The sequence below is a fragment of the Salvelinus namaycush genome, chromosome 35 (assembly GCF_016432855.1).
Source record: "Salvelinus namaycush isolate Seneca chromosome 35, SaNama_1.0, whole genome shotgun sequence".
Lineage (NCBI taxonomy): Eukaryota > Metazoa > Chordata > Actinopteri > Salmoniformes > Salmonidae > Salvelinus > Salvelinus namaycush.
In genome coordinates this window covers 8,148,313-8,174,187 of record NC_052341.1, presented here as the reverse complement: position 1 = coordinate 8,174,187, position 25,875 = coordinate 8,148,313, and the positions used below count along the sequence as shown (strand labels likewise).

Below are 25,875 nucleotides of genomic sequence, written 5' to 3'. Positions count from 1 at the left end.
AGCCTCTATAGAGACAGGTCATGGGCAGAGCCAGCTCCAGGCATAAGCAACATAACTGGTCGCTTATGGCCACCTAGGCTAGGGGGCCCCTGACAAAAAAAGTAAATAATAATAATATTTTAGGAACTCAGTCGGGTTCTCAACTTACTATTGAGAGTTAGAATAGTAGAATACACAGGGTGCAATTTCTAAATTTGGTGCATCAGCAGTTTCTCTCTTGTTATGTCAGTCACTGACAATCACTCAATTAGCATGTCAGCAAAAACATTTTAGACTGGTAAGTTAGTCTAGCCAGCTATGGTGCCTTCAGAAAGTATTCATACACCTTATTCAACATTTTGTTGTGTTACAGCCTGCATTCAAAATGGATTAAATATTTGTTTTCTCTCACCCATCTACACACAATACCCCCATAAACCCCCAGATTCTTTTGCACATGTATTGAAAATAAAATACTGATATTTAATTTACATAAGTATTCACACCCCTGAGTCAATACATTTTAGAATCACCTTTGGCAGCGATTACAGCAGTGAGTCTTTCTAGGTAAGTCTCTAAGAACTTTGCTAACCTGGATTGTGCAATATTTTCAAAAAAATAATAAATTCTTCAAGCTCTGTCAAGTTGGTTGTTGATCATTGCTAAATAGCCATTTTGAAGTCTTCACATAGATTTTCAAGACGATTTTTAAGTCAAAGCTGTAACTAGGCCATTCAGGAACATTCAATGTCATCTTGGTAAGCAACTCCAGTGTATATTTGGCCTTGTTTTAGATTATTGTCCTGCTGACAGGTGAATTTGTCTCCCAATGTCTATTGGAAAGCAGACTGAACCAGTTTTTCCTCTAGGATTTTGCCTGTGCTTAGCCCTTTGCCTTTTTTGTTTTATCTTTAAAACACTCCCTACTCCTTGCATATGACAAGCATACCCATAACATGATGCAGCCACCACCATGCTTCAAAATATGACGAGTGGTACTCAGTGATGTGTTGTTTTGGATTTGCCATAAACATAACGCTTTGTATTAATTTCTTTGCCACATTTTTTTGTAGGATGCATGTTTCAGAATATTTTATTCTGTACAGGCTTCCTTCTTTTCACTCTGTCATTTAGGTTAGTATTGTGGCATAACTACAATGTTGTTGATCCATCCTCAGCTTTCTCCTATCACTGCCATTAAACTCTATAAGTGTTTTAAAGTCACCATTAGCTTCATGGTGAAATCCCTGAGTGGTTTCCTTCCTCTCCAGCAACTGAGTTAGGAAGGACGCCTGTATCTTTATTGTATTGATGGTGGATGGTGTATTGATACACCATCCAAAGTGTAATTAATAAATTCAACATGCTCAAAGGGATATTCAATATCTGCTTTTTTTTTTTACCCATCTACCAATTGGCAGTGGTGGAAAAGGTACCCAATTGCCATACTTGAGTAAAAGTAAAGATACCTTAATAGAAAATGACTCAAGTGAAGGTCACCCAGTAAAATACTACTTGAGTAAAAGTCTAAAAGTATTTGGTTTTAAATATAATTTTGATACTTAAATACATTTTTGCAATTATATTTACTTAAGTATCAAAAGTAAAAGTATAAATCATTTGAAATTCCTTATATTAAGCAAACCAAAAGGTACAATTTTATTTTTAATTAAGGATAGCCAGGGTCACACTACAACATGCAGACATAATTTACAAGCATTTGTGTTTAGTGAGTCCGCCAGATCAGAGGCAGTAGGGATGACCAGGGATGTTATCTTGATAAGTGTGTGAATTTGACAATTTTCCTTTCCTGTTAAGCATTCAAAATGTAACGAGTGCTTTTGGGTGTCATGGAATATTTATGGAGTAAAAAGTACATTATTTTCTTTAGGAATGTAGTAAAGTAAAAGTTGTAAAAAAATATATAAATAGCCAAGTAAAGTACAGATACCCTAAGAAAACTTCTTAAGTAGTACTATAAAGTATTTTTACTTAAGTACTTTACACCACTGCCAATAGGTAACCTTTTTGCAAGTTATTGGAAAACCTGCCTGGTCTTTGTGGTTGAATCTGTGTTTGAAATTCACTGCTCAACTGAGGTAGTCATTCAAAAATCATGTTAAACACTATTATTGCACACAGAGTGAGTCTATGTAGCTTATTATGTGACTTGTTAAGCAAATGTTTACTCCTGAACTTATTTAGGCTTGCTTTTCATTTTTTATTAATTTGTAAAAGTTTAAAAAAACATAATTCCACTTTGACTTTATTGGCTATTCTGTGTAGGCCAGTGGCACACAATCTCAATTGAATCCATTTTAAATTCAGGCTGTAACACAACAAAAAGTGGAAAAGTTCAAGGGGTGTGAATACTTTTTGAAGGCGCTAAGTGTAACCGATGTGAAATGGCTAGCTAGTTAGCGGTGGTGCGCGCTAATAGCGTTTCAATCGGTGACGTCACTCGCTTTGAGACCTTGAAGTAGTTGTTCCCCTTGCTCTGCAAGGGCCGTGGCTTTTGTGGAGCGATGGGTAATGATGCTTCGTGTGTGACTGTTGTTGATGTGTGCAGAGGGTCCCTGGTTCGCACTCGGGTCGGGGCTAGGGGACGGACTAAAGTTAAACTGTTACATAAACATGTAGTAATCATGGTCAAATACTGACCGGGCATGCAGGGCAGGTGCCCAGCGGAAATGTACAGTTAGGAGATGGTTTTCCGTCTACCTTCGGGAAGAAGTCACGGTCCCAAAAAAATCATGACATTTATGTACATTAACAGAGCATGTTAATTTGAATCATTTATGAACTGTAATATTGGAGCAGTTTATTATCAGTCGGTTTCAGTATCTTCTTCTCGGCCATGTTGACTAAGGCTCCGTTGATTGTGTTAGTCACTCTCACTCTGATATCATTAACATGACATAAGTCTTGAGAAATGTGTAGAATTGCAAGAAATTTGTAACAAAATTGCAAACATTTCTCTCCGCCCCATGGCAAATGTGTAGCATTGCAGAAAGCTTGCTTTAAAACTGCTAACAAAATATACTCCCCATGGCTAAATGTGTAGAATTGCAGGAAATGTACGGTAAAACATTTTTCTCTCCACCTTGAAAAGGGGGGCCACTAAAAGTGTGTGGGTGGGCAACCAAATCTTGTTTAGGGCCCCCAAAAGGCTAGGTCATGGGGTTAGGTGGTAGGCCTAATGGAGCTTTCTCCTAATGGCTGCCATATTAATAATCTAATGCACATTATTTAATAATCTAATGCACATTATATAATGAGCTAGTCCTCAGAGGTCAATTAGGATTCTCAATGCACACTATCAAGATCCAGCTTTACGCAATGGGTTATCCATTTCAATTGACTGATTTACCAACAAAATGTAACCCGTGGGGTATACACGTTATATTACAGGCATCCTAAACTTGGTTTGCCTTTTCTTAACCTAATTGGCTTCTTATAACCATTTTTTTTAACACTACCACACATTCCCCTGTGGTCTATGCATCCCTAACATGCCTGATGATGACAGATGAAACCTCAGCATTTCACTGGGCATCATACCAACATTGCATGCTGCTCTCTGCAGTGTCCACCATCATGAACATGTGGATTAGCTGCTCTAGTTTGATCGAGAAGGGGAGTTTTCTACTAGACTACCAACGTCCTGTTTGATTGGGCGCGAAAAGAAGAATCCGAATGTTGAGGAGGAGGAAGGGAGCCATCGCTCGCCTCACATTGCGTCACTCACTGCACGTGCTGATTCAGCGGGACGCAAGGGATAGCGGCGGGTGCTGAGGACACTCGCCAGAATCACTGCTGCTTGGATGCCACTGTCAAATCAAAGCATTGCGCGGTAGCAAGGAAGGACAGACACTGCGGTGGTGTCAACCGTGACCAAATCGCAAAGGTTTTCCTGGTGGCTGTTTATCTGCCGTATCGGAAGTATGGATTAGAAGTGACTAGGAGGACGCTTAATCCCTTTTTGTTGTTTACTGATCTATAGTTGTTGAGCAAATATAAACTGCCAGGGCTGATCTGAAATGCAGATCTGAAGCAGGGCGCAATGGACACGAACATGCGGAAATTTACAGTTAGGAGATGGTTTTCCGTCTACCTTCGGAAGAAGTCACGGTCCAAAAGCTCGAACCTCTGCAGATTGGAGGTTAGTATATTGTTGTGTATTGCTATTTTGTGTCACGTGTGTGCGCCATAACGTAGAATAATTGTTTGCTAATGGTGTGATTCAACCACTGCTGTCACTAAATTATATTGTGGTAGGCTGTAGGCTGTTTTGTGGAACCTTACAGGTGTTGTTTTGTTATACACCTGCCATAATATTTTGACAAGCTTTGTAACCTACCATTGCGCAACATTTTCATGCTAAAATGATCATATTGAATTCTGTATAGCCTGGTATTGCTGTGCCACAACAAGTCTGAATCCGACAGATAGGCCTACAGGTGTTCCCGCCTTTCTTGCACAAACACCTGCACTTGTCTTGTCCTACTAGCACTGACTTTGCTGATAGCTGCTTTATTCAGGAACGTTTTACTTACTATGACTGTGAAATGTTGTTGTCTGTACATAGCTACCTTAAAATGAATTCAATCACGATACCTGAGTATGTTTCCTGTAGGCTATTCTACTATCACGAGCCAAATTATATTTTATGGACTAAGTTGCTTTGCTTGTTGAATAAATTCCCTGCCACGCTCTGTTGATTTGTAGCTACTTTTTACATTTTATTTAAAAAATGTTACGTCTAATATAGGCCTAATGCGTTCTGGGTTTGGTGTAGCTAGGCCTATTTGCTTATGAGGGACATTTTTTAAAACTTATGTGGGCTACTTTTATTGATTCTTGAAGAATATAACTTATTTTGCCTCATGAGCTGAGTTCAACTGTTAAACCCCATCAGAATCCAAAATATAAACTTGTAAACAATGTAATCAAAGCTATCATTTTGATCTAATGGATGGTCAGTCCTTGCATGTATAGCCCCATCTATGAATTTGGGAGAGGTTCAATTTCTCCAGCCCCATCCATCTGCTGTTTACCCGCTTTGTTATTGTTTTAACAGCAGATTGACCCTTTTAAAATAATTAATTATTTATTAGATTTGGACGAAAATATTGAATCATGAAAACAAGAGAGCAGTAGACTGATTTCCAATGATCTTCACTTTATTCTGTAGGCCTAGTTTTTTTTACAATTTACAAAGGGGAATTGGAATCCATAGACACACCTATCCAATCCAACCACGACCCAGGAGATTGTAATCTTCACCTTTTGATTCACCATATTGCAAAGCTACCTGGACATGGTGCTGTTCAGCGGCCATGGGGCTGAATTTGCAATCAGTCTTTTGTCCATTTGCGTTGATTGCGGTACTGTCCATGGTGCTGAATGTTGGCCAATGGTTAAAGGCACAACAAGGGATTCCCGCATAGTTAACTTCTAAAGTGGTGGAAACACAGTATATCCTATTAAATTACTATGGGTGGAAATCTGTACGATACAATACCATACAAATACTTGAATGATAATTTACATGTAAATTCATGTTTGCGAAGTTGACATGCAAATACACGAAACAAATTCTCTATCCCAATTTAACCGCATACCTATCCTCTTTTTCTACATATTGTAGAAACAGTTTCTAACCGCTGTGAACACTTTGTCATTCAATTTTGTCCTTTCTTGCTGAGCTTTCAAGTAACTTGCTGTTAAAATGACCAGTGTTGACATACCTGCCTCAGTGAATTCAAAGTTAAGACCTCATAAGAGGGTCAAAGATTCTCAAAGTGTGGTTACGCAGACCCGTGAGCAACTGTGGCCCCTCATGATGAGTTTTGAGTTTTTGTGGCCCCCACTTCCATCAAAGTTGCCCATCCCTGGTGTAAACATTGCTTGGGGGTTATAGATATGTCACTGCTTGTGACTGTGTTACAGAATGCTTCTATGTCTGTGTGCAGTTATCAGTAGCAATGAGATTCACTTTGACGGCTCTTTGTAATCCTTTCTGACTGTGTCATAACAAGATGTGCAGACCGACCAGCCTCTCTGAGATAATGTTCCCACTGGCTAGAGACGTCATTTCAATGTCTACTTTTGATTTACATTTGGTTGAGTTGTCAACTAATGTGAATTCAACGTGAAACCAAAACATTTCATCATGTCATTGGATTTAGGTTCAACATTGTGTAAAAAAAGACGAAATTCCCTTAAGTTGAGGACTTTTTGCAAATCCAATCAGTTTTCCATCACATATAATTGTTTTGTTGAAATGTTGTGGAAACAACATTGATTCAACCATCATGTACAAAACCTCAATCCACATTACACACGAGACATAATATTTCAAACTAGGTTCCACCAAACATTTCATCAGTCTGGAAATCATCTGCAATACACTGAGGCATACTAAGCATGATTAACTTACTGTACATACAAATAAATATATGGAGACAATAGCTGATGGATTTAGATATGAGAGTGCTCGTGACATCATGGGGTATGATTGCCTCATGAGTAATCCTGGCTGTATCAGGAATCGCACAAGAAATTGATGCTATTTAGCAAATCGCTAAGTGATTTTCATTATATTGTCATTGTCATTATTACATACTTAATTCATATATGTTTGGATGAAGACACCCTTGTAGCTAGATGTCATTAAGAAAACATATTGTTTAGGCCTGAGACTAGGGTCTTTACAGATGTGTGGCACTGACCAACTCAATCAGTTAAAGATGGCGCCAATCAATATTGAGGCCAAAGAGGTATTGCAGTCAGCATATCTATTTTAAAGGCCCAGTGCAGTCAAAAATGTGATTGGCCTGTGTTTTATATATATTTCCAGACTGATGTTGGAATAATACTGTGAACTTGGGTAAATTATGATAATGCCCTTTTAGAGCTGTTTGAAAAGACTGCCTGAAATTTCAGCCTGTTTTGGTGGGAAGGAGTTTTGGCCTGCCTGGTGACATCACCAGGTGGTACATTAGTTAATAGACCAATAAGAAAGAGTTCCAAACCTCTTTGCCAATAACAGCTAGTTTTCAGTTATCCCTACCGACTCAGACCACTCCCAGACAGTCCTAGCAAAATTCTTACTTGAGAAATTGCTCTTTGCTAGGAAGCTACAGTATTTTTGATGATTTTTTTACCATTTTAATTGAAAACAACCACAGTAAGGTACTTAATTCTTACCCAGAAATGATTTGATATTGAGATAAAAACCTCTACATTTGACCTTTCAGTACCCAGGCCCATGAAATTAAGAACGATTCTGGAGGTCAGAGTTTTCTTAAGGAGGAAGAATCTGGCACTAAGTCAGGTAGAGACTCATAGGACTGTCTGACTGTTTTATTCCATTATACTGAGATTATTAATGGGAGAGATGAACTGCTGCAGTAACATTTAACTCTATTCCTACTTTGACATGGTGTAGGGCAGACTACTTCTAAATAGGAGGATCAGACTTTACAAACAGCATGAATGGGATGGAATGCATGGTGATTGTCTGCAATAGTAAACTGTTATAGCTGCTATCAGAGTTGACATTAGAACTAGCAAGCTACTATTGAGGGGAAGGATTTACCAGATGTTTTTATCCATGTGGACCATGTAGGAATCATACCCACAATTATTGTATTGCAAGCACCATGATCCAACTAACTGAGCCATTTTGCCAAGTTTACCTTTTCAGTCAAAGAGATTTATTTAGAAATACACACCATCATAAGCTGTTGACCCAGATAACAAACCGTGTTATTCAGGATACACTACGCAGCATGTCACGCTGTTGTCCATGTTTATTGGCAAAGAGTAGTAATTGGACAAGGGTTGTTTATACTTTTGATTCAATAAGATAATCATCACTAGAGTTTATTTTCAAAAAGACTGAATTAACAACCGACTGATTTGGATACTGTAAAAACCTACTAGTACTACTTGGTAGACTCCCCTCACAGGTAGATGTTTCATTCTATTCCGTTCCAGTATTTTAGAATAGTGTGAAATACTGCTATGTGGAACTAGGCCAAATCCTTACTTTCTTTCTGATTTGTAGGACTATTGTTGCTTTTTCTTCCTCGTAACGTTTGTTTGATCTTTAGGATAATAATAGCCATTCTCTGTAGTCTAAAATTGTATCGTTTTCTACCAATTGTTCTAAATCAATCACAGGTGTTTTAACTAGTATGAATAGATAGTGTACTGGTTAATGTGGGATATCACTGCTTGTACAAGGCATCATGACTAACTGCAACCGCCGTTCTTTTCCCCCAGTTTGAACAGCAGTGTTGAGGTGTTGGGGGTTTGGATAGGATGAAAAGCCCACTGTCCCTATGGAACTGACACGTTGAATAGCTACAGATGGACTGGGAGCGTTTGACATCCCATTGTTTCATGTATTAGCTTTTATTTTCTAGAGCCCCCACAGAGGTCATCCTTAACCCATTGATTCTTGAAAATCCACATGATACATGATTTTCTTCCTTTTCAATGCTGTGTTCAACATGGTATAGAGGAAGAGAAGCTATAGATTAACATACATCAGAGGAGACAAATCTGCATGTGTGGATTTGAAAAGCATCCTTTTTATTCCATCCCAACAACGTTTTGTATACAAAGGGTTATGTGACTGTTTGTTGTATTTGTTTTGCTGTGAGTGAGATAAGTCGGTTTTACCAGGCTCTCAGCTGTGTCAGCGTGACAGATTCTGCATCAATCAGCGACGGTCAGGGCAGGACTCTCACATGCTGTGGTCGGCACATTTCAGAGGCACGCCATGAAGACAGCATTAATAGCCAGAGCGCTCGCTCTACTGCCAGCCACACAGCCCCACTCACGCAAAACGTGCTCACACTAATCTCCCCTGACACGAGGGGAACAGGATGGACTACTGGCTGGTTCTTATTATACCTCAGTGGTTCTGTGGCCAAGGTCACTCTCTGATTGGTAGCCTACAACACCTGTTTCAAACCCTCCTATTGTTACTAGTTAACGTGGATATGTGTGGACATTGAGGATACTAAGGGCAGAGAATGTGGTAGCACTGTTCTATCCTCATAGTCATGCCTAGTTTCTTCTGGTTATTCTGGTCTACTCGTGATGCTGGCTATGCCATCTCAATTCGTCATTAAAGTTGACTAGTCTCTGTTGGCTCTGATAAAATGGGACTTTCCCAGGTTGGACATCTGTCTAAATCCCTCTCTCTGGCTCTCCCGGTGTCTCTGGAACAACACGGGTGTTCTCTCTATTCCTGGCGTCACTTGCTTGGTTTGATATGTGGGCCATTTGCTTCCCTGCAGGACGATGGCATCCTGAAAGAGATTGACATTAGCCAGCACACCAAAGAGGGATTTGAAAAGGCAGACCCCTCCCAGTTTGAGCTGCTGAAAGTGCTAGGCCAAGGCTCCTATGGAAAGGTAAGCATATACCTTGATTAAGGTGTTTGGATCTACAGTATGTTATACCTACTCTGTGTTGTATGTGTACTATACATTTGTGACCCTTTCCCCTACTGTTCAATCTGACATTACTGTTACTTTTGCAATCGGCTATTCAGATATTTTTGGGTGTGTGTATTAGTATTGTATTTGAGAGACATTCTACTGCCCTGTTGAAGCTAGTAACATAAGCATTTCACTGCACCTGCTATAACACCTGCAAATCTGTGTATACGACCAATCAACTTTGATTTGATTTGATATTAATCTCATCCACAGGTGTTCCTGGTGAGAAAAATCAGAGGCTCTGACAGGGGACAGCTCTATGCCATGAAAGTGTTAAGGAAAGCAACGCTAAAAGGTACTTATTATGATACTTTCGAAGAGTTGTATGTTTTTCATCAGCCCAATCTTGCTAAGATCGATTATTACAGTAAACATGCATCATCGGGGTATGATTGGTTATTGCAGTAAACAGACATGATCAGGGTATGATTGATTATTACAGTAAAATGATCAGGGTATGATTGGGGCAGGAAGATTCTAGCGGTTAAGAGCATTGGGCTAGTAACAGAAGGGTTGCTGGTTCGAATCCCTGAGCCAACTAGGTGAAAAATCTGTCGATGTGCTATTGAGCAAGGCATTTCACCTTAATTGCTCCTGTAAGTCGCTTTGGATAAGAGCATCTGCTAAATGACCAAAATTATTGATTATTACAGTAAACAGACATGATTGAAGTCCCTATCCAGACTAACAGTTTTTTCTACATAAGTAAAAAAAAATATATAATATGTTTCCTATACTCAACAAATCTCAGTCAAAAACATTACTTTTTTTAATCAGCTCTAAAAAATGAAGTCTCAGGAAATTGAGATGATGTCCTCCTTGCTTACATAATACAGCTGCAGGAGTGTCCGCACTGCAAAGCAGAGAGCCATTGCAATAGGAAACTGGCATAATATTCTGCATTGCAGTACAGGTGCTTGAGGGGAGGCTTCCAGTGTTACGATTTTAACACAAAATAATTCATAAGGAAGTAGCTGACTTCCATTTCACAGGTGACCTAGGAAGAAGGCTTAGGTAATGCAGATAGATTAGCAGAAAGCAGCTGTCTATATTATACTACGATGTTCCCACTGCAGGACCAGATAAGTGGCTGACTAGTGAGGGAAATGCCTGGTTAGGAGGTCTCATAGTTTCAACAGCTTTGACAGTATAGAAATTCGAACCTGAGGTATTTTATACAGTATCATCGGATACCGGCCCAACTGTAAGGGTTTGAATATGTATAGCTTTCGTCAACATCTATTCAGTTCTACAAGTATCTTAACTCATTACCACTACTTTGATATGCTTTGTCTGTTTTTCAGTCCGGGATCGGGTGCGGTCCAAAATGGAGAGAGATATTCTGGCTGAAGTCAATCACCCGTTCATAGTCAAACTCCATTACGGTGAGCTCATCGACGCAACCATGTTCTGACTGGCACACATACATAGAACAGACACTGACATGTCTAAACTGAAAACCCTGTTTTTAAAACAGGCAAATAATTATGTAACCAGATTGTCTTTATTTAGGTGTTGTTAGAATGGTTCTGTCCTCAGACATCAGGCAGAAACACATTTTGATATTAAATGTAGTTGGATCTTGCATTGAATAACTCTCCAAGCGTTTTATAAAGCTTGGCACGTCTCTCTAAACATTTCAGTGACGTCTGGAGCCCTTCAGACAGCGAAAGCTGTCACTCATCTCAAAGCACCTCACCTCCTTGTTTATCAGCATGCTCTGAGTAATTCCACAGCAGCCCCTGGTAAACAGAGAGTATTGCTCTGAGTAATTCCACAGCAGCCCCTGGTAAACAGAGAGTATTGCGCTGAGTAATTCCACAGCAGCCCCTGGTAAACAGAGAGTATTGCTCTGAGTATTTCCACAGCAGCCCCTGGCAAACAGAGAGTATTGGTCTGAGTAATTCCACAGCAGCCCCTGGTAAACAGATAGTATTGCTCTGAGTATTGCCACAGCAGCCCCTGACAAACAGAGAGTATTGGTCTGAGTAATTCCACAGCAGCCCCTGGTAAACAGAGAGTATTGCTCTGAGTATTGCCACAGCAGCCCCTGGTAAACAGATAGTATTGCTCTGAGTATTGCCACAGCAGCCCCTAGCAAACAGAGAGTATTGGTCTGAGTAATTCCACAGCAGCCCCTGGTAAACAGAGAGTATTGCTCTGAGTATTGCCACAGCAGCCCCTGGTAAACAGATAGTATTGCTCTGAGTATTGCCACAGCAGCCCCTGACAAACAGATGCACTCAACAAGCCAAATAAAGCAATACTAGAGGAGGAGACCATATTATCTGTTTTTCTATTTACATTTTTATCTCAAAATTAGACCAGGAAATAAATATTTCCCTTGTCACGCATGCCTTGAAGCAGTACAACCTCTCACAAAAGTCTAATTCACATTTAGAGTGTTTTCCTTTTATTCCATGTCATGTAGCGGATAATATGTGTTGAGTGACCATTGTGATGTTGTTTTGGCCCAGCCTTTCAGACGGAAGGGAAGTTGTATCTGATTCTAGACTTCCTCCGAGGGGGAGACCTCTTCACACGGCTTTCCAAAGAGGTCAGTCATGTTACTCACTGTGAGGGCTTACTGCTCCCTAATTCACTGTTTTATTAATGCATTCAATCACCACATGATGTATTGTGTCCAATCAAAAACACCTTTTGACCAATGGGTAAAAAAAGAATGTTTCTATCATAATCAGTTCAAAAGTTATTAGAGTTGTTACCCTTGTAGGATGGCCAATATTAGGATGACTAAATGAATGGAGGCCACATTATAGTCACAGCTTGGCTGGATGCTGTGCGAGAATTAAGGCTAACTGACAGGCTCACGGTTGAACTCGTCATCTTTCTTCTCAAATTCGGAGGGCATAAAACAATATAGAGGTAAGATAGATATCGATTTTGAGACATGACATGGTATTTTCATATTTTAGTATACGGTTTCCATAATAATGCAACATTTCTGTTCTTTTTAGAAGAGTTCTGACAAAAACAAGCGTATCTCTGTGAAATGTCAACTGAACACTGAGCGTACCGCAATCATTTTATTTTCAAAACCTTTTACATTTAATTAAGCTTGTGTCATGGTAATTTTGACTTTTTGCAACCCACGGAAACAACTTTGCAGACGACCACCACAGCAAATCCTAAAAGGTTGCTTCGAGAAAGCAGCAGCGCTCTGATTATAATATAATTGATTATAATTACTGCATCATTAATCAAATTTCACGCAATCAGTTCACACAATCAATCTCCAATTGACTTGGGCACATTTAGAATGCTAAGTCTCTTGGTGCACATGTCCCTGTGATTGAATGGGTACAGTATATTTCGAGTTATTCTCAATTTGTGTGATACATTTTTATTTAATTGGTCACTAATGTGTCAACAGCCATGGTAATTTGACTAATAGAGTAAAAACCATTCCAACATGTTATTTCTAAATCATGGGCCTTGAACTATCAATATATAGGTTTTCTTGCCTTTATTGACAACAACAACAAAAAAGCTCTAACCACTAGGCTACCTGCCACCTCTATGATTGGGTCCAAACACACTCTGAATGATATTGATTTTGCCTTAATTGGTTTTGCTTTAATCTTGCTATTCAGCATCTCTGAATGTCCATGTACTGTTTACAGAGTGAGCTGAGAGAAGAACTTCAGTAATAAACAGTGTTTTCAAGTGAACAACCCAGGTTTATTATTATTATTTTTGACCAGTCCTTTAATCTTGACATTTCTCATGTTCTTTCACTCAACTTAATTGCCTGTTTGCACCAGTGGGCCAGACCTCATCGCAGGAACAACCTCAGTCCCGATCAGTCAGATTACAATATCTCCTCTGTTCTGTTGATTCATTACTCCTGAATCCATCCACTAACCCAGGGATAGTCAAGCCATGGCCCGCGAGCCCATTCAATCTGGCCCGCGGCGAGTGTGAGTAAAAAAATAAATATATATAGTACCAGTCAAAAATAATATATTTGGGGGGGTTCAAAAACACTCCAGGCCACACGTGAAGGTCTACAACTAGATAGAAAGTGTGTAGAAATGATAATGGACCGATATATTTTATATATCTTCAAATAACTACCCTTTTTCTGGCCTACAAATTGATTTGGACAAACAAATCGGTCCTAAAAACAATGTGCAGCCTTCCGTTGCATTTCGAAATCCCAATGTGGCCCACAAGTAAAAATGATTGCCAACCCCTACACTAGCCCATATAATAATACTGCTATTATGAATACATTATAGATAACAATGCCTGTGATGGACTGGAGGAAAAACAAGCATTTTCTTTATTTAGCTTCCTTGCTTATCTTAATATCGATTCAGTGACTCATATTTCCAAACCTCTCCTAGAGTACCCCCAGCCATTCTACTTATTTGTTCATTTCCAACTGGCACACCTGATCCACCTGGTCAACTGATCATCAAGCCCCTGATTGGTTGAATCGGGTGTGCTAGTAGGCCTACTGGAACAGATCATATATAATGAACTGTTGGGGTACTTGAGGGGAGTTTTACCAAATGATTAAGTGGATGGAGATTATTATTGCAGAATAAAAACAACCTGCTGTCCGGATAATAGACCACCAACTTTGTAAACGCATTCATCCATTCACCCATGCTTCCTAAAACTACTGCCTCTGCTGTGTCATCGTGACTACTACCAATTCTGTAAATGATAACAACTGGAATAAAGTTGAACTTAATCTGTAAACAATTTGTCTCTTTGGATTTAAATTTGCTCTACTGGGCAGAGAGACATGTGGGAATTGAGATGTGAATTAATTATTGCTGGTCTTGGAATCAGTCATCTGGAGCAGCTAGCAGATGCACGGGTGCTGGCGGGATCTTGTTACTTTAACGGCAATTCAATTTTCTCCTTGGCACCGCAGGGTTTATTCCCCAAACAAATTCTATTTGGGAGCTAAATCAATCTTACTGTGGCTAACATGAGCTCTGTAGTAAACAAGGAGAGAAGTCAACAATCCATGCTCTGACTGAGGAAACTTGGCAAAGGTTCTATGACATCCTAAATGCAAATATTTTGGGTGAGTTTCCAAGCAGCTGGCTTTGTGATCAAGTTAATGAGTTTCAATATGAGTTCAATCTGTGGCTAGTGCTCTTGTTTTGCTCAGGCTACCTGACATTGGAATAATGGAAAACTGTCTGTTAAATTTGATCTGTTTAAAACACATCAATGTAGGCTACTCTTAGGTTTTAAAAAGATTATCTTTCATGTTCACAATCATATATCACGTGTGTACTGTTTGCATATTGTCAATGACTCATGAACTGTCACTGGTAGTCTTTCTCCTTTGTCCATTTGCAGGTGATGTTTACTGAAGAGGATGTGAAGTTCTATCTGGCTGAGCTGGCCTTGGCCTTAGATCACCTTCACAGTCTGGGCATCATCTACAGAGACCTCAAACCAGAGAAGTAAAACACTTGTACACCCACTGACTGTACAGTGCCATAGACTACTTCTCTGTTCAAAGACCACCTTTTGTGGTCCTGTCTGGCGCAGTTGGTAGAGCGTGGCGCTTGCAAAGGTTGTGGATTCGATTCCTGCTGTGTTGAGCCATACCTAATATGTATGCACACATGACTGTAAGTTGCTTTGGATAAAAGTATCTGCTAAATGGCATATATTATACCGTTTTTACGCATCTGAGCGCTCAAATACACTGTTTCTTCATCTCAGAGATTTATGAATATTCTGATTGGGAATGACCAAGCACATAACTGCGTTGGATTACTGGAGCACCATCTGATTTGATATCATATAATACTGATCCAGGAGTTCAAACAAGGTTGCTGCTCTGTTTTGCTGCCTTCTCCGGGCCTATCAAAACAACTACATGTCTCTGGTGCAATCAAGGCAGCATCTGTCTGTCTCTTTTCCGTGAGCACATCCTTCTGTTTATTCTGAAAGGGCTATCAGAGGGCTTTTACAGTTGATGGAAACGTTTGACGACCTCCCAATGCATCAGTCAAGGAAACGTTTGGGCCCTTGAGATGTGAAAAGTGTCCACTTTTCCATCAAGCTCTATTTTTCATTTTTTCCATGTTAACAATGTGGAATGCAGGACTAGTAAATTGGCTCTCAGGGGGATTTGATGAGAGGAAATAAATGAAGAGCTCTCAGTCTGCTCCTTGATTTCTCTCCAATGGGAATAATTGATGCGTGAAGGTGTCACGTCTTTACAGGTTTAATTTTATTTACAAAAATATATGTCATTAGCACATACTCTTATCCAGAGCGAGTTACAGTAGCGAGTGCATAGATTTTTCCCATACTGGTCCTCCCATGGGAATTGAACCCCCACAACCTTAGCATTGCAAGCACCATGCTCTACCAACTGAGCCTCAGTGGATTGAAGGGCGAGCTATTCCCAGCTTTACTGTTGATGATTAATGACAGCAACCCAAGGGCAACAGTGTGCTGTGCACAAATCCATTTGTTCTAACAAACAAACACTCAATAAATGTGTGGGTGACATGTACTGTGCAGAGAGATGTAAAGATTTTATATACAGTATTTCTATTATACAGATATACTGTATATTGATGTCACATTCCTTCCCTCTACAGTATCCTTCTTGACGAGGAGGGCCACATCAAGATTACAGGTGACTAAAAACTGTTTTGAAAAGAGATTAGTAACATTAGTAGTCCCTTGGAATAGCAGTAGTCTCTCTTCTACATTGAATACATTAAGCCCATTGCTGGTGGCCATTTTCCTCCGTCTTTAACATCAGTCCCTTTGTGTTTTAGATTTCGGGCTGAGTAAAGAGGCAACAGACCATGACAAGCGAGCGTACTCCTTCTGCGGGACGATAGAGTACATGGCCCCTGAGGTGGTCAACAGAAGAGGACATACACAGAGTGCGGACTGGTGGTCATTTGGCGTCTTAATGGTATGGACCTCCCTCCCTTTCTTTTGATAATGCATTACACACATATTATAGCTATTGGTTGGCTGCAATGTTGCTGTAACGCAATCTCCAGGGCAGAGTTTCATATAGTAGAATTATGCTTGCATCCAGTATGTGGACGTAGCACTACGCATACAGCCTGTACGACCAGATGTGGTATCTTAATTTGATCACTTTGTTGCAGAAAATTCTCCTTCACAGCAGGAACTGCAAACTTGTAGTGTATTCCAGGTTTAAAAAGGCTTCTCAAGTTTGTAAATTCCACTTTAACTTTTCAGACTTGATTTGCCCTAACGAAAAATGTATCAACCCTATAAAAATTTACATTAATTATAATCGACCTCAAAACCTTAAAAATAAATAACTGTTCCTTTTCATTTGTATTAGCACTCTGCATTTTCGCTTTTTGTATTTTTTGGAGCATAGATTAAATTAATGATATTATTTTTGCATCTTGGCTTCCTTGTAAACTCTTTGAACTCTTTACAGATGTGTTCTCTCCCACGCACTGGACGCCTTTCGTTCTAGCCTGTGCGCAAACTCTCATACTTGCTTTCTACTTCCCATTAATTATAATCCACATAATAATTCACATATCCTGTTGCTGCAGGATTTTTATTCCTGCTGTGGGAAACTAGTCAAATTAAGATCTGTATACTCCAAATGTGGATCTTAATGCATCACGCAAAAGAGACATAATAATGACTATGCATACTGGTATGGTAGTAGTCCACTACTACGACGTCATACACTCATCTCTTCAGTCCTCTTAAATTAGAAGATGAATGCGGATTGAATAGAGCCAAACATGTTATAATCAGGTTGCTGCTCACTAATCCACACATCCACACATTACTCCACTACCTGTAGCCGTGGTCAAAGGACCAAATCGCCCTCTAGTGGTCTCATGGGTGGAATGTTATTCATCCTTTTCATTATTCCATAATTAATAAACATTATTTTTTAAACAGACAAATCCGGTGTTTCTATATCAATCGGTTTTGTTATATTTCAGTCTTCTGTGATGTATATTAAGTGTAATACTGGGATGCAAAATCAAACATGAATACATTTCAACTCTAAATCTTTTATTTTTTATTTATTTCACCTTTATTTAACCAGGTAGGCCAGTTGAGAACAAGTTCTCATTTACAACTGCGACCTGGCCAAGATGAAGCAAAGCAGTGTGACAAAAACAACACAGAGTTACACATGGGATAAACAAACATACAGTCAATAACACAATAGAAAAATCTATATACAGTGTGTGCAAATGTAGTAAGATTAGGGAGGTAAAGCAATAAATAGGCCATAGTGGCAAAATAATTACAATTTAGCATTAACACTGGAGTGATAGATGTGCAGATGATGATGTACAAGTAGAGATACTGGGGTGCAAATAAGCAAAAATAAATAACAATATGGGGATGAGGTAGTTGGGTGGGCTATTTACAGATGGGCTGTGTGCAGCTGCAGTGATCGGTAAGCTGCTCTGACAGCTGATGCTTAAAGTTAGTGAGGGAGATATAAGTCTCCAGCTTCAGTGATTTTTGCAATTCATTCCAGTCATTGACAGCAGAGAACTGGAAGGAAAGGCGGCCAAAGGAGGAGTTGGCTTTGGGGGTGACCAATGAAATATACCTGCTGGAGCATGTACTACGGGTGGGTGTTGCTATGGTGACCAGTGAGCTGAGATAAGTTGGGACTTTACCTAGCAAAGACTTATAGATGACCTGGAGCCAGTGGGTTTGGCGATGAATATGTAGCGAGGGCCAGCCAACGAGAGCATACAGGTTGCAGTGGTGGGTAGTATATGGTGTGACAAAATGGATGGCACTGTGATAGACTACATCCAATTTGCTGAGTAGAGTGTTGGAGGCTATTTTGTAGATGACATCTCGGAAGTCAAGGATCGGTAGGATAGTCAGTTTTATGAGGGTATGTTTAGCAGCGTGAGTGAAGGAGGCGTTGTTGTGAAATAGGAAGCCGGTTCTAGATTTAATTTTGGATTGGAGATGTTTAATATGAGTCTGGAAGGAGAGTTTACAGTCTAACCAGACACCTAGGTATTTGTAGTTGTCCACATATTCTAAGTCAGAACCGCCCAGAGTAGTGATGCTAGTCGGGCGGGCGGGTGTGGGCAGCGATCGGTTGAAGAGCATGCATTTAGTTTTACTAGTATTTAAGAGCAGTTAGAGGCCACGGAAGGAGTGTTGTATGGCATTGAAGCTCATCTGGAGGTTTGTTAACACAGTGTTCAAAGAACGGCTAGAAGTATACAGAATGGTGTCGTCTGCGTAGAGGTGGATCAGAGAATCACCAGCAGCAAGAGCGACATCATTGATATATACAGAGAAAAGAGTCAGCCCGAGAATTGAACCCTGTGGCACCCCCATAGAGACTGCCAGAGGTCCGGACAACAGGCCCTCCGATTTGACATACAACTCTATCAGAGAAGTAGTTGGTGAACCAGGCGAGGGAGTCATTTGAGAAACCAAGGCTGTTGAGTCTGCCGATAAGAATGTGGTGATTGACAGAGTTGAAAGCCTTGGCCAGGTCGATGAATACAGCTGTCTCTTATCGATGGCGGTTATGATATCGTTTAGGACCTTGAGCGTGGCTGAGGTGCACCCATGACCAGCTCAGAAACCAGATTGCATAGCAGAGAAGGTATGGTGGGATTCGAAATCGTCAATGATCTGTTTGTTAACTTGGCTTTCGAAGACTTTAGAAAGGCAGGGCAGGATAGATATATGTCTGTAACAGTTTGGGTCTAGAGTGTCTTCCCCTCTGAAGAAGGGGATGACCGCGGCAGCTTTCCGATCTTTAGGGATCTCAGACGATACGAAAGAGAGGTTGAACAGGCGCTAGTAATAGGGGTTGCAACAATTCCGGCACATAATTTTAGAAAGCGAGGGTCCAGATTGTCTATCCCAGCTGATTTGTAGGGTCCAGATTTTGCAGCTCCTTCAGAAAATCAGCTATCTGGATTTGGGTGAAGGAGAAGGGGGGGGGGGGGGGGGGCTTGGGTACGTTGCTGCGGGAGGTGCAGAGCTGTTGGCCGGGGTAGGGGTAGCCAGGTGGAAAGCATGACCAGCCGTAGAAAATGCTTATTGAAATTCTCGGTTATCGTGGATTTATCGGTGGTGACAGTGTTTCCTAGTCTCATTGCAGTGGGCAGCTGGGAGGAGGTGCTCTTATTCTCCATGGACTTTACAGTGTCCCAAAACTTTTGGGAATTTGTGCTACAGGATGCACATTTCTGTTTGAAAAAGCTAGCCTTTGCTTTCCTAACTGACTGTGTATATTGGTTCCTAACTTCCCTGAAAAGTTGCATATCGCGGGGGCTATTCGATGCTAATGCAGTACGCCACAGAATGTTTTTGTGCTGTCAAGGGCAGTCAAGTCTGGAGTGAACCAAGGGCTATATCAGTTCTTAGTTTAATCTTTTTTGAATGGAGCATGCTTATTTAAGATGGTGAGGAAAGCACTTTTAAAGAATAACCAGGCATCCTCTACTGACTGGATGAGGTCAATATCCTTCCAGGATACCCGGGCCAGGTCGATTAGAAAGGCCTGCTCGCTGTGTTTTAGGGAGCGTTTGACAGTGGTGAGGGGTGGTCATTTGACCGCAGACCCATTACGGACGCAGGCAATGAGGCAGTGATCGCTGAGATCCTGGTTGAAGACCGCAGAGGTGTATTCAGAGGGCAGGTTGGTCAGAATGATATCTACGAGGGTGCCCGTGTTTACGGATTTAGGGTTGTACCTGGTAGGTTCCTTGATCATTTGTGAGATTGAGGGCATCTAGCTTAGATTGTAGGATGACCAGGGTGTTAAGCATATCCCAGTTTAGGTCACCTAACAGTATGAACTCTGAAGATAAATGGGGGGCGATTAATTCACATATGGTGTCCAGGGCACAGCTGGGGGCTGAGGGGGCTCTATAACAAGCGGCAACAGTGAGAGACTTATTTCTGGAAAGGTGGATTTTTAAAAGTAGAAGCTCGAACTGTTTGGGCACATGCCTGGATAGCATGACAGAACTCAGCAGACAATCTCTGCAGTAGATTGCAACTCCGCCCCCTTTGGCAGTTATATCTTGGCAGAAAATGTTGTAGTTGGGGATGGACATTTTTGGTGGCCTTCCTAAGCCAGGATTCAGACACGGCTAGGACATCAGGGTTGGCGGAGTGTGCTAAAGCAGTGAATAAAACAAAAAACGTAGGGAGGAGGCTTCTGATGTTAACGTGCATGAAACCAAGGCTTTCACGGTTACAGAAGTCAACAAATGATAGTGCCTGGGGAATAGGTGTGGTGCTGGGGTCAACAGGGCCTGGGTTAACCTCTACATCACCAGAGGAGGAGTAGGATAAGGGTACAGCTAAAGGCTATAAGAACTGGTCGTCTAGTTCTTTGGGAACAGAGAATAAAAGGAGAAGATTTCTGGGCATGGTAGAATAGATTCAGGGCATAGTGTACAGACAAGGGTATGGTAGGATGTGAGTACAGTGGAGGTAAACCTAGGCATTGAGTGATGATGAGAGAGTTTTCGTCTCTGGTGGTACCAAGCCTGGTGAGGTCTCCGCATGTGACGTGGGACAAAAGAGCTATCTAAGGCATCTTGAACGGGACTGAGGGCTCTACAGTGAAATAAAACAATAAGAACTAGCCGAGACAGCAGTAGACAAGGCATATTGACATTAGAGAGAGGCATAAAGCAATCACAGGTGTTGATCGGGAGAGCTAAGACAACAACGGGTAAATGGCGATGAATGGGCAGAGCGGGTCAGTTGTGTACATACAGGACCTGAGTTCTCAAGGCTGGGGCCGACAGATAAACAAAATGAGGTACCGTGTTATTGAAACAGTCCAGGGGGCATCAGCTGTGTAGCCGAGTGATCATAGGGTCCAATGAGCAGCAATAGGTGAGTCAGGGAGCCGTTCGGTAGTCACTACTATGCTAGGCGAGCGGGACATGGTACAGGTGTTTTCTTTTTTTTAAGCCCATAACCGTGTGTGAGGTGTATATTTTTGTTTCAAAGTAGATTTGTTTAAGACTACCAAGAAATACTCTGTGTGACCTTGATTTAGCCCACTGCAGTAAAAGGCAAAAAAAACAAGGGTCTTCCTCTAAAGAACAAGGGACTGTCTCTAGTTCTCCACTTCCTCTAAAGAACAAGGGACTGCCTCTAGTTCTCCACTTCCTCTAAAGAACAAGGTACTGCCTCTAGTTCTCCACTTCCTCTAAAGAACAAGGGACTGCCTCTAATTCTCCACTTCCTCTAAAGAACAAGGGACTGCCTCTAATTCTCCACTTCCTCTAAAGAACAAGGGACTGCCTCTAATTCTCCACTTCCTCTAAAGAACAAGGGACTGCCTCTAGTTTCTTTATATTTCCTTAATGGTTTCAAGGCTCAATACTTTAGTCTCACGTTAAAACCAGATCAATACAAACATTGTCAAATGTATTTCTTTAGGGACAGAATTTGGGCCTAGTATTGATTTAAGAATCCTATTCTGGATTTTCATTTTTTTTACCTTTGATATTAAACACTGTATTGTTGAGGAAGAGCTTTAAAGTAAGCATTTCACTGGACTGTTTACACCTGTTGTATCCTGTGCGCGCAAAAACATTTACTTTGATTTGATTTTATAACACAAGCTCTGCTCTCTCCTAAAGAAACGTACCAGGCACTCTTACTGATTTCACCTGGCTCTCCATCTGCAGTGCTAGAAGAAGAGCATGTGTAGTAGCTGGAAAATATTATTATTCCTATATCATGCCCTAGTATATATAGTGAGTTAGCCAGCCAAGATGTGTTACATAACTACCTGACTTGATATGCCAAACACCGAGTCCTCAAAGCAAACAGAAATTGTGAGTCATCTGTGACACTGCGGACCTGGACAGCTCCTCAACTTCCCTCATTTCGTACAGCAATCATCAGGAAATGAAAAGTCATTGCACTGTAATGTTTTTTTGTAACACTTGACGTACGAGAACCATATGAAAATAGAAATAATGTAGACAGGAAAATCGAATTTCCTCTAGAGCAGAGAAGAGCTGGTTCATTTATGTAAATGAAATCTGAGTTGAGCTCAATTCAAACTGATAAGGGCACCCTGGCTGTGGGGGATTGTTTTCGAGGAATCAATCAATGATGTAGCAGATGCACACAAACACACACACACAGCAAATGTACTTTGTTTCAAGTATTGTCAGATGATTATATTGTCAGAAAGCATTGAGCCATATAATGCTCAACACGTGAGCATGGCCGCTTGAATTTGTATTCACACTCGCTGTAACGGGCTTCCTCCTTCTCTTCATCCGAAGAGGAGTAGCAAGGATTGGACCAAAGTGCAGCGGGGTGTGAATTCATAATGATTTATTTAACAAGACAAAGACGAAACGAAATACACTTTAGAAATACAAAATAACAAAACGAACTAAACAGACCTAAACTTACGAACTTACATGAAACGAAGAACACATGAACAGGAACAGACAAACCGAAACAGTCCCGTGTGGTAACATGTACTGACACGGAAGACAACCACCCACAACAAACAATGTGAAACAACCTACCTTAATATGACTCTCAATCAGAGGAAACGCCAAACACCTGCCTCTAATTGAGAGCCATACCAGGCAACCCATTAACCCAACATAGAAAACACATAACATAGACTACCCACCCAAACTCACGCCCTGACCAATTAAACACATACCAAACAACAGAAAACAGGTCAGGAACGTGACACTCGCATACAGTTGTAGAATCCTAATTTGACCTATATTGTCACAGCAAAATAATCTTGCACCAACAGGATTTTAATGTTAAATCCATAATGTTGCTTGATCGGTGGTTAGGCTATTAGCTGGCTAAAAGTAGGCTACATGAAAAGTGCAATACTGTTAATATAACCATGTGTGGGTTTTCAGTGAGTTTATGTAAATAATGAAGCAAAAGAGCGATCAAATTAAGATCCTACATCTGTAGATTAAATGTTACATAAAGGGATACATAAGGACAGGAGCTAGCATCAATGCAAGCTTTTAAAGTTGAGTGCTATTGCACATTCATTTTAATGGTTGAAGAAATTGATGACAACAGTTTGATTGTAGTATTTTCAGCATTTTCACAGCTTTCCTGTGTAGCTCAGTTGGTAGAGGATGGTGCTTGCAACGCCAAGGTTGTGGGTTTTATTCTCATAGGGGACCAGAATGAAAATGTATGTCCTCACTACTGTAAATCACTCTGGATTAAGAGTGTCTGCCTAAATGTAAGTAGAAGCTGTCCAAATTGTGGTGAAATACATTAGTGTCACGCCCTGACCATAGATTGCTTTGTATGTTTCTATGTTTTGTTTGGTCAGGGTGTGATGTGGGTGGGCATTCTATGTTGTATGTCTAGGTTGTTTGTTTCTATGTGTTTGGCCTAGTATGGTTCTCAATCAGAGGCAGGTGTCAGTCGTTGTCTCTGATTGGGAGCCATATTTAGGTAGCCTGTTTTCCTTTGGGTTTTGTGGGTGGTTGTATCCTGTGTTAGTGTTTTCACCATACGGGACTGTTTCGGGTTGTTTGTTTGTTTGTTCTTTTGTTATTTCGTTCAGTGTTCTGTGTGATTTATTAAATATATTATTATGGACACTTACCACGCTGCATATTGGTCCGATCCTCCTCAGACGAAGAGGACGAAACCCGTTACAATTAGATTGATTTGTAAATTGCCACTGACATTGTTTATCTTTGATTTCAGTTTGAAATGCTGACAGGATTTCTACCATTTCAAGGCAAAGACCGCAAGGAAACAATGGTCCTGATACTGAAGTAAGATACTATACTGACAATGTCTATGGCAACTACACAATGAAGAGTAGCTGCTGCCTTGCCAACAGCTAATGGGGATCCCTATATATGAAATAATAGTTTTTTCTGTGAAATAACTTATTTTCATCTGTTTTGTAGGGCAAAACTTGGCATGCCGCAATTCTTAAGCCCAGAGGTGCAAAGTCTAATACGGGCCCTCTTCAAAAGAAATCCTGCCAATAGATTAGGTATGTAGTCAAGAGCATTACTAAAATGTGTAATTTCATATGATCCATTCTATTTATCAATTGAAAGACAAATTTACAGCATTAGATCAACCTTTATTCGTGTATTATATGGGACACAGTAGACAGCATTGAAATCTGAATCTTAACTCATCTTCACATTAAGGGTTTTCAGGATAGTGCAGGCTAGAGGGCACAGTTACTGTATGTTTTCTCTTACCTGTCGGTGGAAGCTGGTTGGCCAGTGGTGGGATTGAATATAGCCATATGAATCACTTCCTCCATGATTTATAAGATGGAGAGTAATGTCACCGAGACCTCTTCAAGCCGGAGTCATTCTTTATGTATGATTACGGGAAATATGAGTCATAATTTACCTAAAGCTGAGAGGTTGTGTTATATGCATCTATATTAGCCTTTATAAGACATGAATATGTGCCTTTATAAGGCATGTATGTGAGCCTTTATGCATTACTGCATAGGGCTTATATGTTATGCAGCCACCACCGGAGACCCTAGTTAAATAAAATGGTCTAGAGAGTGTAGCTAATATTACCCATAATATCCCATGTTCTCACTGAATGAGCAGAGATACTTGAGATAGAATTTTAGTAAGTGAGAAATTTACAGCCCAGTGAAGCTAGAAAGAGTATTCAATCTAAATGTCCTGGTGTATTTTACTGTTAGGTGCTGGACCAGATGGAGTCGAGGAGATTAAAAGGCATCATTTCTTTGGAAATATAGATTGGAATGTGAGTACAATGCTTCTCGTAACCTTTTCTAGAAATCATTAAAGGCAAAGATGACCATCCATTGCTTTTTGATATGTCCTGAGGATTTCCTTTTGGATTGTTGTACTTTCATACAAGAAGTATGGGCATTTTACCTCAGACTTTGTACCTACTGAGTAGAGAGGGAAGAAAACAACAAGATACTTGAAAGCTTTCTTCTTTCCAAGATGACAATTTTCTGTACAGTATTTGGTTTGAAACATAATCTATTTTTACTCTCAGAAGTCACTGACCTATTTCTCTTACCTTTTTTTGGTTGCCATACTAACAGATCAAGCAGAGACATATCAAATCACCATGGATTAAATGTAGCTCAATACTAAATGGAAAAATTAAAGTAGCATTTTACCTTTCCCCCTCATGGTGAAACCACAGAAGCTTTACAGAAGAGAGATCAAGCCTCCATTCAAACCAGCGGTGGGCAGGCCAGAAGACACCTTCCACTTTGACCCCGAATTCACCTCCCGCACACCAACAGGTGATTAGTAATTGTAGGTGAAGTAGTTCAGCCCGTTGGCGTGTGTGGTGTACGTTTGTTTGTGTGTGTGATGTTGCCACATAATTTAATTAA

At 40.5% G+C, this 25,875-nt stretch overlaps 1 protein-coding gene across 1 annotated transcript in view; it reads left to right on the top strand.

Annotated features, from left to right (window-relative positions):
• The first annotated feature begins 4,042 nt into the window (after window positions 1–4,042).
• LOC120029857 (ribosomal protein S6 kinase alpha-2) overlaps window positions 4,043–25,875 on the top strand; it is a 32,755-nt gene continuing 10,922 nt past the window's right edge. The window contains exons 1-12 of the mRNA XM_038975163.1: window positions 4,043–4,141; window positions 9,297–9,413; window positions 9,714–9,795; window positions 10,805–10,885; window positions 11,978–12,057; window positions 14,847–14,953; window positions 16,109–16,146; window positions 16,292–16,434; window positions 24,219–24,289; window positions 24,428–24,516; window positions 25,201–25,265; window positions 25,680–25,782. Coding sequence (XP_038831091.1) covers window positions 4,043–4,141; window positions 9,297–9,413; window positions 9,714–9,795; window positions 10,805–10,885; window positions 11,978–12,057; window positions 14,847–14,953; window positions 16,109–16,146; window positions 16,292–16,434; window positions 24,219–24,289; window positions 24,428–24,516; window positions 25,201–25,265; window positions 25,680–25,782 — 1,075 coding nt within the window. The remainder of the gene's footprint in view (window positions 4,142–9,296; window positions 9,414–9,713; window positions 9,796–10,804; window positions 10,886–11,977; window positions 12,058–14,846; window positions 14,954–16,108; window positions 16,147–16,291; window positions 16,435–24,218; window positions 24,290–24,427; window positions 24,517–25,200; window positions 25,266–25,679; window positions 25,783–25,875) is intronic.